At 41.8% G+C, this 13,734-nt stretch overlaps 1 protein-coding gene across 4 annotated transcripts in view; it reads left to right on the top strand.

The window, feature by feature from the left end:
- The window catches only part of LOC110533736 (connector enhancer of kinase suppressor of ras 2), a 53,050-nt gene that overhangs the window by 27,395 nt on the left and 11,921 nt on the right, over window positions 1–13,734 (top strand). Inside the window, exons 10-16 of one of the 4 annotated variants that reach the window (XM_021618221.3) lie at window positions 7,019–7,152; window positions 8,213–8,418; window positions 8,974–9,063; window positions 9,912–10,087; window positions 10,197–10,245; window positions 10,375–10,553; window positions 10,734–10,807. In XM_021618221.3, coding sequence (XP_021473896.3) covers window positions 7,019–7,152; window positions 8,213–8,418; window positions 8,974–9,063; window positions 9,912–10,087; window positions 10,197–10,245; window positions 10,375–10,553; window positions 10,734–10,807 — 908 coding nt within the window. Of the gene's footprint in view, window positions 1–7,018; window positions 7,153–8,179; window positions 8,419–8,973; window positions 9,064–9,911; window positions 10,088–10,196; window positions 10,246–10,374; window positions 10,554–10,733; window positions 10,808–13,734 lie in introns of all 4 variants that reach the window. The other 3 variants (XM_021618219.3, XM_021618225.3, XM_090186471.1) reach the window with 3 other exon arrangements.

Raw genomic sequence — 13,734 nt, 5'->3', positions numbered from 1 at the left:
CATCTCCACAGAGGAACTCTGTTGCTCTGTCAGAGTGACCATTGGGTTCTTGGTCACCTCTCTGACCAAGGCCCATCTCCCCCGATGCACTGTCAGCTGTGGACCTTATATAGACAGGTGTGTGCCTTTCCAAATCATGTCCAATCAATTGAATTTACCACAGGTGGATTCCAATCAAGTTGTTCGAAACATCTCAAGGATGATCAGTGGTAACAGGATGCACCTGAGCTCAATTTTGAGTCTCATAGCAAAGGGTCTAAATACTCAATTAAATAAGGTATTTCTGTTTTTTTTTAAATATTTAATACATTTGCAAACATTTCTAAAAACCTGTCTTCACTTTGTCATTATGGGGTATTGTGTGTAGATTGATATATATACAGTGCCTTGCGAAAGTATTCGGCCCCCTTGAACTTTGCGACCTTTTGCCACATTTCAGGCTTCAAACCTAAAGATATAAAACTGTATTTTTTTGTGAAGAATCAACAACAAGTGGGACACAATCATGAAGTGGAACGACATTTATTGGATATTTCAAACTTTTTTAACAAATCAAAAACTGAAAAATTGGGCGTGCAAAATTATTCAGCCCCTTTACTTTCAGTGCAGCAAACTCTCTCCAGAAGTTCAGTGAGGATCTCTGAATGATCTAATGTTGACCTAAATGACTAATGATGATAAATACAATCCACCTGTATGTAATCAAGTCTCCGTATAAATGCACCTGCACTGTGATAGTCTCAGAGGTCCGTTAAAAGCGCAGAGAGCATCATGAAGAACAAGGAACACACCAGGCAGGTCCGAGATACTGTTGTGAAGAAGTTTAAAGCCGGATTTGGATACAAAAAGATTTCCCAAGCTTTAAACATCCCAAGGAGCACTGTGCAAGCGATAATATTGAAATGGAAGGAGTATCAGACCACTGCAAATCTACCAAGACCTGGCCGTCCCTCTAAACTTTCAGCTCATACAAGGAGAAGACTGATCAGAGATGCACCCAAGAGGCCCATGATCACTCTGGATGAACTGCAGAGATCTACAGCTGAGGTGGGAGACTCTGTCCATAGGACAACAATCAGTCGTGTATTGCACAAATCTGGCCTTTATGGAAGAGTGGCAAGAAGAAAGCCATTTCTTAAAGATATCCATAAAAAGTGTTGTTTAAAGTTTGCCACAAGCCACCTGGGAGACACACCAAACGTGGAAGAAGGTGCTCTGGTCAGATGAAACCAAAATTTAACTTTTTGGCAACAATGCAAAACGTTATGTTTGGCGTAAAAGCAACACAGCTGAACACACCATCCCCACTGTCAAACATGGTGGTGGCAGCATCGTGGTTTGGGCCTGCTTTTCTTCAGCAGGGACAGGGAAGATGGTTAAAATTGATGGGAAGATGGATAGAGCCAAATACAGGACCATTCTGGAAGAAAACCTGATGGAGTCTGCAAAAGACCTGAGACTGGGACAGAGATTTGTCTTCCAACAAGACAATGATCCAAAACATAAAGCAAAATCTACAATGGAATGGTTCAAAAATAAACATATCCAGGTGTTAGAATGGCCAAGTCAAAGTCCAGACCTGAATCCAATCGAGAATCTGTGGAAAGAACTGAAAACTGCTGTTCACAAATGCTCTCCATCCAACCTCACTGAGCTCGAGCTGTTTTGCAAGGAGGAATGGGAGAAAATGTCAGTCTCTCGATGTGCAAAACTGATAGAGACATACCCCAAGCGACTTACAGCTGTAATCACAGCAAAAGGTGGCGCTACAAAGTACTAACTTAAGGGGGCTGAATCATTTTGCACGCCCAATTTTTCAGTTTTTGATTTGTTAAAAAAGTTTGAAATATCCAATAAATGTCGTTCCACTTCACGATTGTGTCCCAAGTGTTGTTGATTCTTCACAAAAAAATACAGTTTTATATCTTTATGTTTGAAGCCTGAAATGTGGCAAAAGGTCGCAAAGTTCAAGGGGGCCGAATACTTTCGCAAGGCACTGTATATATATATATATATATATATATATATATATATATATATATATATATATATATATATATATATATATACACATATATTTTTTTATCCATTCTAGATTAAGGCAGTGACGTAATAACATATAGAAAAAGTCAAAGGGTCTGAATACTTTCCGAATGCACTGTATATAACATACCATTGGTTTCAAGAATTTTGAATAATCATTTAAATTTTAAAAACTCTATGTTTTAAATCTGGCATTATTTTGTGTATCAGTGCCATGGAATCGGTACATCGAAAATCTCTTCCCAACTATTTTTGAATCTGTATGGCACAGCTGTAAATGTTTTGATTCTTATACTATTTTATTCATCACAATTTTCTTTAACAAATTTTGGTCTTTAATGCAGGGCTGACAGACAAGTTCCTCACTTTCTCCCCCTTCATCTTGCCTCTTTCATTTTTGCGGTATTGCTGCAATTAGTTGGTTGACATTTTGGATAGAGCAGACATTTAGATATATTTTTGTTAGCTGCATGTGTGACATAACTCGAATAGTGCTATTTATGATATAATTTACAAAGATTATACCGTTTAAAAAAATGTTCCTCCAAAAATAATGCTTTTTTTATCAATTAGTGTATTTGAGTTTAACCAAAATATTTGTTGTAATATTTGTTCTGTCTTTTCTGGTGGATTAAACTGAAATTGCAACCAACTTTCTTTGGTTTGTTTTAAAAATAGCAATATTTAGGAGATTATTTCGTTTTCAAATAATGTGAAAGTGAGAGGTTGTAATCTGAATAAAGGGGAAAAGGCCATTCTTGAACACGGAGTGAGCCATATTTACTAATCTGCTAGTGAACCAGTTCGGATTTAAGTATAGCTTTTGCATGACTGAAGCCTTTAGTGAGAGGTCTAATACTTTAATATTTAATCATTTCTGCCCTCCGAATTCAGATTAATTATATAAATTGGCCCGTTTAATTTTGTCTGTCTTGCCGTTCCAAATAAAATTGAATATTTTTTGCTCATATAACTGAAAAACAAGTCGTTAGGTGTAGGCAGGGCCATAAGCAAATAGGTTAACTGGGATATGACTCGGGGTGATTTTTCTAAATAGACAGATATTTTCCTTTCCACGGTAACAAGATCTTATTTATTTTTTGCTAACTTTCTATTAAAATGTATTGTAGTGAGAACATTTCTTTCTTTCGGGATATGAATACAGAGTATGTCCACTTCCCATTCAGACCATTTTATTGGTAAACGACACGGTAATGTAAAAGTTTCATTTTGTTTTTAGATCATATATGTAATATAGGACACTTTATCAAAAGCCTTTTCAAAGTCAGCTATGAATACCAGGCCTGGTTTCCCAGACTTGGCATAGTGTTCTATTGTTTCCAGTATTTACAGTGCATTCGGAAAGTATTCAGAACCCTTCCCCTTTTCCACATTTGGATACGTTACAGCCTTATTCTAAAATGGATTACAGTAAATTGTAGTCACATCAATCTACACACAATACCCCATAATGACAAATGTATAAAAATAATTTTAAAAGGAAATACCTTATAAGTATTCAGACCCTCTGCATCCAGTTTCCATTGATCATCGTTGAGATGTTTCTAAAACTTGTCTGGAGTCCACATGTGGTAAATTAAATTACTTTGACATGATTTGGAAAGGCACACTCCTGTCTATGTGAGGTCCCACAGTTGACAGTGCATGTCAAAGCAAAAACCAAGCCATGAGGTCAAAGGAATTTTCCGTAGAGCTCCGAGACAGGATTGTGTCGAGGCACATATCTGGGGAAGGGTACCAAAACATTTCTGCAGCATTGATGATCCCAAAGAACACAGTGGCCTCGATCATTCTTACATGGAAGAAGCACTGTATACTATCTCCAATGTATTGTTTATGTTAAAGAAAACTGGATTAATAGGATTATAATGTATAATAATATCTGACAGTACCTTTTTAATTCTATGCGCTTTGCATTTTGCTAGAATTTTTGTATCACAACACTGAAGTATAAGGGACCTCCAATTTGTTAAATGGACTGGATCTTTATATTTACCACTTGGGTCCTCTTTCAGTAATAGTGAAATCAGACCTTCTTGTTGAGTGTCTGATAATCTACCATTTTTATAGGAGTGGTTAAAACATGCTAATAACGGTCCTCCGAGTACAACCAAAAAGGTTTGATATACTACCTTAATTGGTATGTCATCCAGCCCTTTCCTAGACTCAAAGGCTTTAATTGCATCAAGAAGGTCCTCCTTTTTAGTGGTTACTTTATAGTAAATATTGAATAGGGTGGCATTTCACTTGCGCTGAGATGGGAGGAGTGGCGATATTTGAGGTGTGTAAATATTTAAGGCAATTACAACAATGTTGACTGCTAACACTCTGAACATATTGAGCAAACACTGGATGTTTTTTTTACTCTTGTTATACTCGTTACTGTAGCTTATGCCATTTAATAAACCGTAGTTGGTGTCATTCCACAGTGGACTAGGACGAGAATATTCCGTGCCCCCAGCAACTCAAAGACCGTCAATGACCTACACAACTTGAGACAACCGCATGCGGTATTATGGGGGTGCCACAGGGTTAAATTCTTGGGCCGACTCTTTTCTATGTATATATCAATGATGTCGCTCTTGCTGCTGGTGATTCTCTTATCCACCTCTACGCAGACGACACCATTCTGTATACCTCTGGCCCTTCTTTGGACACTGTGTTAACAAACCTCCAGACGAGCTTCAATGCCATACAACACTCCTTCCGTGGCCTCCAACTGCTCTTAAATGCAAGTAAAGCTAAATGCATGCTCTTCAACCGATTGCTGCCCGCACCCGCCCGCCCATCTGGCATCACTATTCTGGACGGTTCTGACTTAGAATATGTGGACAACTACAAATACCTAGGTGTCTGGTTAGACTGTAAACTCTCCTTCCAGACTCACATTAAGCATCTCCAATCCAAAATTAAATCTAGAATCGGCTTCCTATTTCGCAACAAAGCCTCCTTCACTTATGCTGCTAAACATACCCCCTGACTATCCTACCGATCCTTGACTTCGGCGATGTCATTTACAAAATAGCCTCCAACACTCTACTCAGCAAATTGCATGTTGTCTATCACAGTGCCATCCGTTTTGTCACCAAAGCCCCATATACTACCCACCACTGTGACCTGTATGCTCTCGTTGGCTGGCCCTCGCTTATTTTTTTGTCGCCAAACCCAATGGCTTCAGGTCATCTATAAGTCTTTGCTAGGTAAAGCTCCGCCTTATCTCAGCTCACTGGTCACCATAGCAACGCCCACCAGTAGCACGCGCTCCAGCAGGTATATTTCACTGGTCACTCCCAAAGCCAACTCCTTCTTTAGCCGCCTTTCCTTCCAGCAAAAATAGCTAAAATCACTGAAGCTGGAGACTTATATCTCCCTCAATAACTTTAAGCATCACCTGTCAGAGCAGTTTACCGATCATTGCACCTGTACATAGCCCATCTGTAAATAGCCCACCCAACTACCTCATATTGTTATTTATATTTTTGCTCCTTTGTACCCCAGTATCTCTACTTGCATATCATCTTCTGCACATCTATCACTCCAGTGTTAATTGCTAAATTGTAATTATTTCGCCACTATGGCCTATTTATTGCCTTACCTCCCTAATCTTACTACATTTGCACACACTGTATATAGATTTTTCTGTTGTGTTATTGACTGTATGTTTGTTTATCCCATGTGTAACTCTGTGTTGTTTGTGTCGCACTGCTTTGCTTTATCTTGGCCAGGTCGCAGCTGTAAATGAGAACTTGTTAAATAAAGGTGAAATAAAAAAATTATTAAGCCATGGAACACATTGTTTGACCAGTGAGTGGCCAAGTTCTCGTCGCACCTACAAATTGTTTATTAATCTAAACCCTTTCACACCCCCGCCAGCCTATGAGCTCATAATTCCTGCTGTGAAAATAACAAAAGTATTTCTGACACACCCAGGACCTATAGCGCTACCACCAGTGATAAGATTTACCATTGCGTTAGGTTTGTTAAAATAGAGCCCTGTGTGTTAGTGAGAGGTGATTTATGTACTGTATACCACTATCTTTTGGGTTAATGACTGAGAGGGCAAGCTTCTGTATGTGCACAGTATGTGCCTGATTGTGCATGGTGAGTATGCAAGCAGGAGAGTGCATTCCATGTTTGTGGGTCTCGTTAAAGCAGTGACTTTTTGTGAATGTGTCTGTCTCTGTGTCTGTCATATTTTACCCCAAACAATTATTTCATATCTGTGTTGTATCTGAACTGGTGCGTGGAGGGAAGCGTATGTGTGGAGATGAGACGGGCATATGTGACTCTATCCCTGTCCCCCTCTGAGTCCCACGCTGGGCTAAGTGCTGTTTCCCTCCCTCCCCCTGGGGCCCTGACCAACTGGAGCGCGTCAGAGCTCTGCCGCCTCCTAATCCCCTCTCATCTCCTCCCCCTTCTCCTTTACCTCTTTTCTGCCTCCTCTCTTCTCCTCTCTGTACCCTCCTCCTCATTTCATCATACATCCAGATTCAGTTATTGATTTATGCTTTATAATTCATCAAATGCAAAGGATCAAATCAATTTTCCCTTCCCTAACCCTGCCTCTAGCCATTCTCCAATCGAGAAACAAGACTAGCATTTCCTACATATTGAAGCTTTAAAGGTTTGATTGATCGTAATTTATTATGAAACGACACATCACAGCAGTATGTCAGAAAACTCACCCTCTCTCCCCCGCTGCAGGTAGCCTGGCGGGTAGGAGCGTTGGGTCAGTAATCGAAAGGTTATCGAATCGCAGAGCCGACAATGTAAAAATCTGTCATTCTGCCCCTGAGCAAGGCAGTTAACCCACTGTTCCCCAGGCGCCGAAGATGTGGATTTCGATTAAGGCATCCCTCCGCACCTCTCTGATTTAGAGGGGTTGGGTTACATATACACATTTCAGTTGAATGCATTCAGTTGTGCAACTGATTAGGTTTCTCTCTCCTCACAGCCCATCATCCCTCAGAGCCCCAGCAGCAGTGTGGTCACACCCACCAGTACCCTGAGCACCCCTTCCAGGAGGGACAGCTGTGCCCTGCAGGACCTTTTCATCCCCCCGCCCCCCGAGGAACCATACACCCCCAGGTAGACACACAAGCTGCCTCACTTTGACATACTGTATGCCTTACTTTAGGGATTACACAGTGTAGTCACTGTTTATACTGTATGCCTTACTTTAGGGATTACACAGTGTAATCACTGTTTATACTGTATGCCTTACTTTAGGGATTACACAGTGTAGTCACTGTTTATACTGTATGCCTTACTTTAGGGATTACACAGTGTAGTCACTGTTTATACTGTAAATTTTACCAGAGGGATTAAAGTGTAGTCACTGTTTATACTGTATGTTTTTCCAGAGGGATTACACAGTGTAGTCACGGTTTATACTGTATGTCTTACCAGAGGGATTACACAGTGTAGTCACTGTTCATACTGTATGTCTTACCAGAGGAATAACACAGTGTAGTCACTGATTATACTGTATGCCTTACCAGAGGGATTACACAGTGTAGTCACTGTTTATACTGTATGCCTTACTTTAGGGATTACACAGTGTAATCACTGTTTATACTGTATGCCTTACTTTAGGGATTACACAGTGTAGTCATTGTTTATACTGTAAATTTTACCAGAGGGATTAAAGTGTAGTCACTGTTTATACTGTATGTTTTTCCAGAGGGATTACACAGTGTAGTCACGGTTTATACTGTATGTCTTACCAGAGGGATTACACAGTGTAGTCACTGTTCATACTGTATGCCTTACCAGAGGGATTACACAGTGTAGTCACTGTTTATACTGTATGCCTTACTTTAGGGATTACACAGTGTAGGCACTGTTTATACTGTATGCCTTACCTGAGGGATTACACAGTGTAGTCACTATTTATACTGTATGTTTTACCTGAGGGATTACACAGTGTAGTCACTGTATAATGTACTTTGATTATGTTTTATGTTATTATCTGCAGTGAAAAAGTGTAGTGGTTTACCTGTGTAATTACTTCACTCTGTGAATTTAGTCAGTTTATTCCCTTTTGTGGGGGGATTTATGTGCCTTGTAGTATATGACTTTGTTGAAGTTTACCAATGCAGTCGATGCTCCATAGGCGAACAGACTCTCTCCATGATCTGTGCTGCAGAGACGACAAGGGAAATCTATCAGGTGACGACGACCTCCAAACTGACATCCCGGTGGCCAAGGGCTCTGAGTCCCCCAACTCCTTCCTGGACCAGGAGTGTCGCCGACGTTTCCCTCTGGTGGAGGAGGATGCTGTTCTGTACTGCTACGAATACGACCAGAACCACGGGCCTCCACCTGTCCGCAGGGACTGCACCCCCACTTATGGTATGACCCAGTCCAAACCGCATATTTGTATGAGGGATGTCAGTCCCCCATATACTGTATGATATGACCCAGTCCAAGCCTGTTTGTTTGTATGTAGGATGTCTATCCCCCATATATGTTACGACCCAGTCCAAGGCTGTGTGTTTGTATGAGAGATGCGGGTGGTGCACTTCCTATAGATTTGATCACTCTTTTGTTGCTGCGAAAAATGTCCTGCAAAGCAGGAAATGCAAACGTGTAGTGTATTTCTGTTTTAAAAATGCTTCTAAAGTTTGTAATCTCCACTTTGAACATTTCAGACTTGATTTGCCCTAACAAAAAATGTATCAACCCCTACAAAAATGCTCATTAATTGTAATACACATAATAATTCACATTTCCTGTTGCTGCAGGATTATTTTCCTGTTGTAGCAAAATTAATGATCCTACATCTGTATACAATGCCTGCTGTGTTTGTGATGTTTGTCACTGTATTGTTAATATAGGCTGTTTGTAGCTCTTAGATTTTCCTGGGTAGGTCTGTAATGTTGTGTGTTATCTGTGCTGGTGCTCCAGGCAGGCTTAGGCCCATCTCCATGCCAGTGGAATATAACTGGGTGGGAGACTATGAAGACCCGGCCAAGCTGAAGAGAGAGAGCAGGAGAGGTGAGTGGGAGGCCAGGATGGAGAGAAAGGGAGAGATAAAAAGAGAGGGGAGACAGAAAGAGAGAGCTATAGCAGCAGAGGTGAGTGGGTGGATATCTCTCATAATTGGGTTTTCTGCTTCCCCATCTCAGATGTCTTAGCCAAGGGACTAGGAAGCTGAGCAGCCAGGCAGGGCTCAGTGCATAATAGATATGATGCTGAATTAGCTATCCTCCTCTCTATCTGTCCCTCTTTTCCGGTCTCTTCTTTCTGTGTATCTTTGTTAGTCCCTCCTACTCTCTTTCTCTTTCAATCTCACCCATTTCTCTCAGTGACTCTCTGCCTCTCTCTCTCTCTCTCTTTGCTTTTGGGTCTTGAAGGTATGTCGTTGCCTTGGCAACTGTAACCAGGCTCTTCCCAAGATTTGCAATAATGGGGTTAGAGTGAAGCCTAGGCATTTGTCTGAATGACAAGACCGAGTAAAGCCTCAGAGCCCTAAAGCCGAATGCCTGGACACACCACAGGATTACACAAAACATCAATTACACTTCCCAATGACATGGCTCCCAAAACTAGCCTATAAGAGTCAGATGGAGGATGTTCATCAGGGGTCTCGCTGTATCCTCAAGGCCCTAATGACATGACTAAGTCCACAAGTCACACAACTGTCCCTTTTCCTCCAAGCAATCATTACACAATCTCTAGAATTGGCTTTGGACTTGTTTTTCGCTGTTGTTTAAAGTTTGTAGTAACAAAGTGACAGCACAATGAATATTCAGTAGGTAGAAATGATGTACACATAGTAGGCCGATATAATCAAATGGTGTTAGACAAAGTGATCTAATTGCTGGCCTCCCCTGCTCTCGTAGAGAACTCCCTGCTGTGCTATGTGAATCAGAGTGAGGACAAGGCCATGCCAGAGGAGTACCTGACAGGGCGCAGCAGGAAGAAGAGTGACAAGGGCAGCCCCGCCCACTACGCCCTCCTCCCAGCCCTCCAGATGGAAGTCTCCACGTCTGGCTCTGACTCCGCCTCCCTCTACCATGTAAGTGTTTTTTTGTTGTGATTATGAGTAGATATATAGAGGTCTGAGCACAGTGGAGACAGATTAATGTGGTTTGATATCTCTCATTTTCCTGTGTGTTATTTTGTAGATGTTTGAACGATCCTCGCTGCGCTCAAGGTCTAGGAAGAAGAGTAAAGGTGAGTTATTCAAAACCTACAGTCCACAATGCATGTACAGTTTCAAATATACACTACATACATACATGTAATCTGATGCAGACCATCCAATACAGTTGTTTCATTGATACTCCTCTCTCCTTCCTACAGCTGGTGACTCTTTGTCCTCCATCAGTAAGAGGCGTATCTCATGTAAAGACCTGGGGCGGGGGGACTGTGAGGGCTGGCTGTGGAAAAAGAAGGATGCTAAAAGCTACTTCTCCCAGAAGTGGAAGAAATACTGGTTCATCCTGAAAGATACCTGCCTATACTGGTACATGAATGAGGAGGTGAGTGTGTGAGTGATACTGACCAACTTGCTAATTTGTTGTACTGTGACTCCCTCTCTTCATCCTCTCTTGATTATCCTGTGAAGATGTTAACCATTCCTCTATATTTTTTGTAACTCAGTAAAGTAATGTTTGTCAGACTCAGAACAGTGTATGATATTATGTTTGTTCCTCCCTCAGGATGAAAAGGCAGAGGGCTTTGTTAGTCTCCCAGAATTCAAGATTGATCGTGCGTCTGAGTGCCGTAGGAAGTAGTGAGTACATGCATTTGTGTTTGTATACAATAAATTCATATGTGAGTCTTGTAGTCTGTTTGTCTGTGTGAACCTTGGCATGTGTTTGTTTGAATCTATTGAGAATGTAGTGTGTGAGTCTTTAAATACAATATATGTTCAGTACATGCAACCTGTGTTTGTGCCCCAGAATACTTACAGGTAGTGCTGAGCGATTAACCGACATTTCATTTTTTGTTGTTATTTAACAACTAATTGACCGACGTCGGTTCAATTACTGGTATTCCATGTAGTTTGTTTTTTTGTGAGCCCAGTGTGACGTTTCTCTAGAGAAATCTTTCAAGACAGAAATCAAGTCAAGAGCTATGTGGAACGCTGGGCTAAAGGGAGTTGTAGTTCACAAATATTCAACCTAGTTTAGCTCAGAAACGTGGTAATGAACTATAATCCTATAATCCATTGCGCCAGTTTTTTCTTTTTTGGACAGAGATGGGGAAGAGGCGAAGCGAGAGGTTTTACTCTCGCCAAAATCTGTCCAAAATAAGCCCAATGCGTTTCTATGGGCTTATTTTGGATTTAAACATGTCGCCTGTCTTCCTGCCTTTGGGACAACGACTCCCATAGATAGGACGGAGACAATAGCATCTCGCCATTATATACAGATCTCTGGATGGATACACTTTTACGCAGGGGCACAACTTTCACTGGGGACGGGGGGCGGCATGTCCCTCCACATTCTGAAATTGCATTTTTGTTCCCCCCCAGTTTTATATTTGGAATGTGATACAAAATGAGGCAACGGTGTACTTTAGGATAGAGCCAGCGCAGGACACACTGGACCGTGGAGGTGCACCGGAGGTCTTGAACGCAGAGCTGGCACAAGTCGTCCTGGCTGGATACCCCCCGTAGCCCGGCAAGTGCGGGGAATTGGAACAGGCAGCACTGGGCTGTGCTGGCGAACCAGGGACACCGTGCGTAGAGCTGGCGCAGGATAACCTGGGCCGAAGAGACGCACCGGAGGCCAGGAGCACTGAGCTGGCACAATCCGTCCTGACTGAATGCCCACTCTAGCACGGCCACTGCGGGGAGTTTGCACAGAGCGCACCGAGCTGGTGCGGGCATGGTGCGCAGAACCAGATAGCACGGTGCTTGACCGGTCACTCACTCCTCACGGTAAGCACGGTAAGCACGAGGAGTTGGCTCAGGTCTGAATCCTGACTCTGCCAATCTCCCCGTGTGCCTCCCCCCAAAAATATGTTTTGGGGCTGCCTCTCCTTCTTGCCTCGTTGTTCCAACTCCTCGTAATGCCTCGAACAACTCCTCGTAATGCCTCCGTTCCGCTTTTGCTGCTTCTATCTCCTCCTTCGGACGGCGATACTCCCCGGCCTACGTCCAGGGTCCTTTTCCGTCCAGGATCTCCTCCAATGTCCACTCGCCCTTTTGACCACGCTGCTTGGTCCTTCTTTGGTGGGTCGTTCTGTCACGTCTGTCGTCGGAAGGAGTCCACCAAAGCGCAGCGTGAAAAGTGTTCATGATTTGTTTTATTATCAAAAAACACTCAAACAAAGTAACAAAACGAAAGCGAACAGTTCTGTCAGGTAACAGAGACTATACAGAAAATAACTACCCACAAACACAGGTGGGAAAAAGGCTGCCTAAGTATGATTCCCAATCAGAGACAATGATAGAACCACACTCGGCCAAAACAAAGAAATAGACAACATAGAATGCCCAAACCAAATCACACCCTGACCTAACCAAATAGAGAAATAAAACAGCTCTCTAAGGTCAGGGCGTGATAGTTGCTGAATGAGTGAGTGACGTGGAGGGCCGGAGGGGTGTGTGCGTGTGTGTGTGTGTTGACAGAGCATTACATTTATTGGCTGTGTCACGTGAGCGAGAGGAGAGAGAGCAGCACGCTTGCACATTGTGACAACTTTTTCCCAGTTGTAGGTAGGCTATTTAGATTGTCGGTATGGAGACACCTATTTATAACCCTTTTTTCCATAAAACATATTATTACACTAGAACTAATGCACATCAAGAAATAATGGAGAAAAAGTACTGGAAAATGACTTTAGGCACACTAGAGCGCATTACATACATTCGCTCAGAGGTGGTTTAAACTGCATTCTAATGTTGACTGCTTAAATAAAACGTCATCAGCCCTTGCCTTAACAGGAAGCCAGTGTAGGGAAGCTAGCACTGGAATAATATGAAGAGTGATGAAGAAGAGTGATGAAGTACTGCATCAGATGACCTGGCCTCCACAATCACGCGACCTCAACCCAGTTGAGATGGTTTGGGATGAGTTGGACCTCAGAGTGAAGGAAAAGCACTCAACAAGTGCCCAGCATATGTGGGAACTCCTTCAAGACTGTTGGAAAAGCATTCCAGGTGAAGCTGGTTGAGAGAATGCCAAGAGTGTGCAAAGCTGTCTTCAAGGCAAAAAATATTTTGATTTGTTTAACACTTTCTTTTACTACATGATTTCATATGTGTTATTTCATGGTTTTGATGTCTTCACTATTATTCTACAATGTATATGTGTAGTAAATATAAAGCAAACCCTTTGAATGAGTAGGTGTGTCCAGACTTTTGACTGTTTCTGTACATATTCTCGTGACTTGACTTTAATATTAATCTGAAGGCGGTTATTCATCAAATTAACTAATTATCTTTAATTGTTACCCAATTCAATTAATCATGTAACAATTAGCTGATTAGGATCTGGGGCAACACAAGAGTGCTATCAACTAGTTTTTGTTTTTTTATTTAACCTTTATTTTCTTACCATCTCCCGAATTAAACTCTAAAAGGTATTTACCTATCACATCTATAAACAGTTAACTTATTAATCATAACCTCGTATCATATCATCATTCTGAACAGTCGTAACCTCATTGCATCTGCAAAAACCTGAGCCTTACTTGTGATCCACTACAACA

The sequence above is a fragment of the Oncorhynchus mykiss genome, chromosome 10 (genome assembly GCF_057628025.1).
Source record: "Oncorhynchus mykiss isolate SJ-2025 chromosome 10, ASM5762802v1, whole genome shotgun sequence".
NCBI lineage: Eukaryota > Metazoa > Chordata > Actinopteri > Salmoniformes > Salmonidae > Oncorhynchus > Oncorhynchus mykiss.
This window is presented reverse-complemented; position numbering and strand designations above follow the sequence as displayed.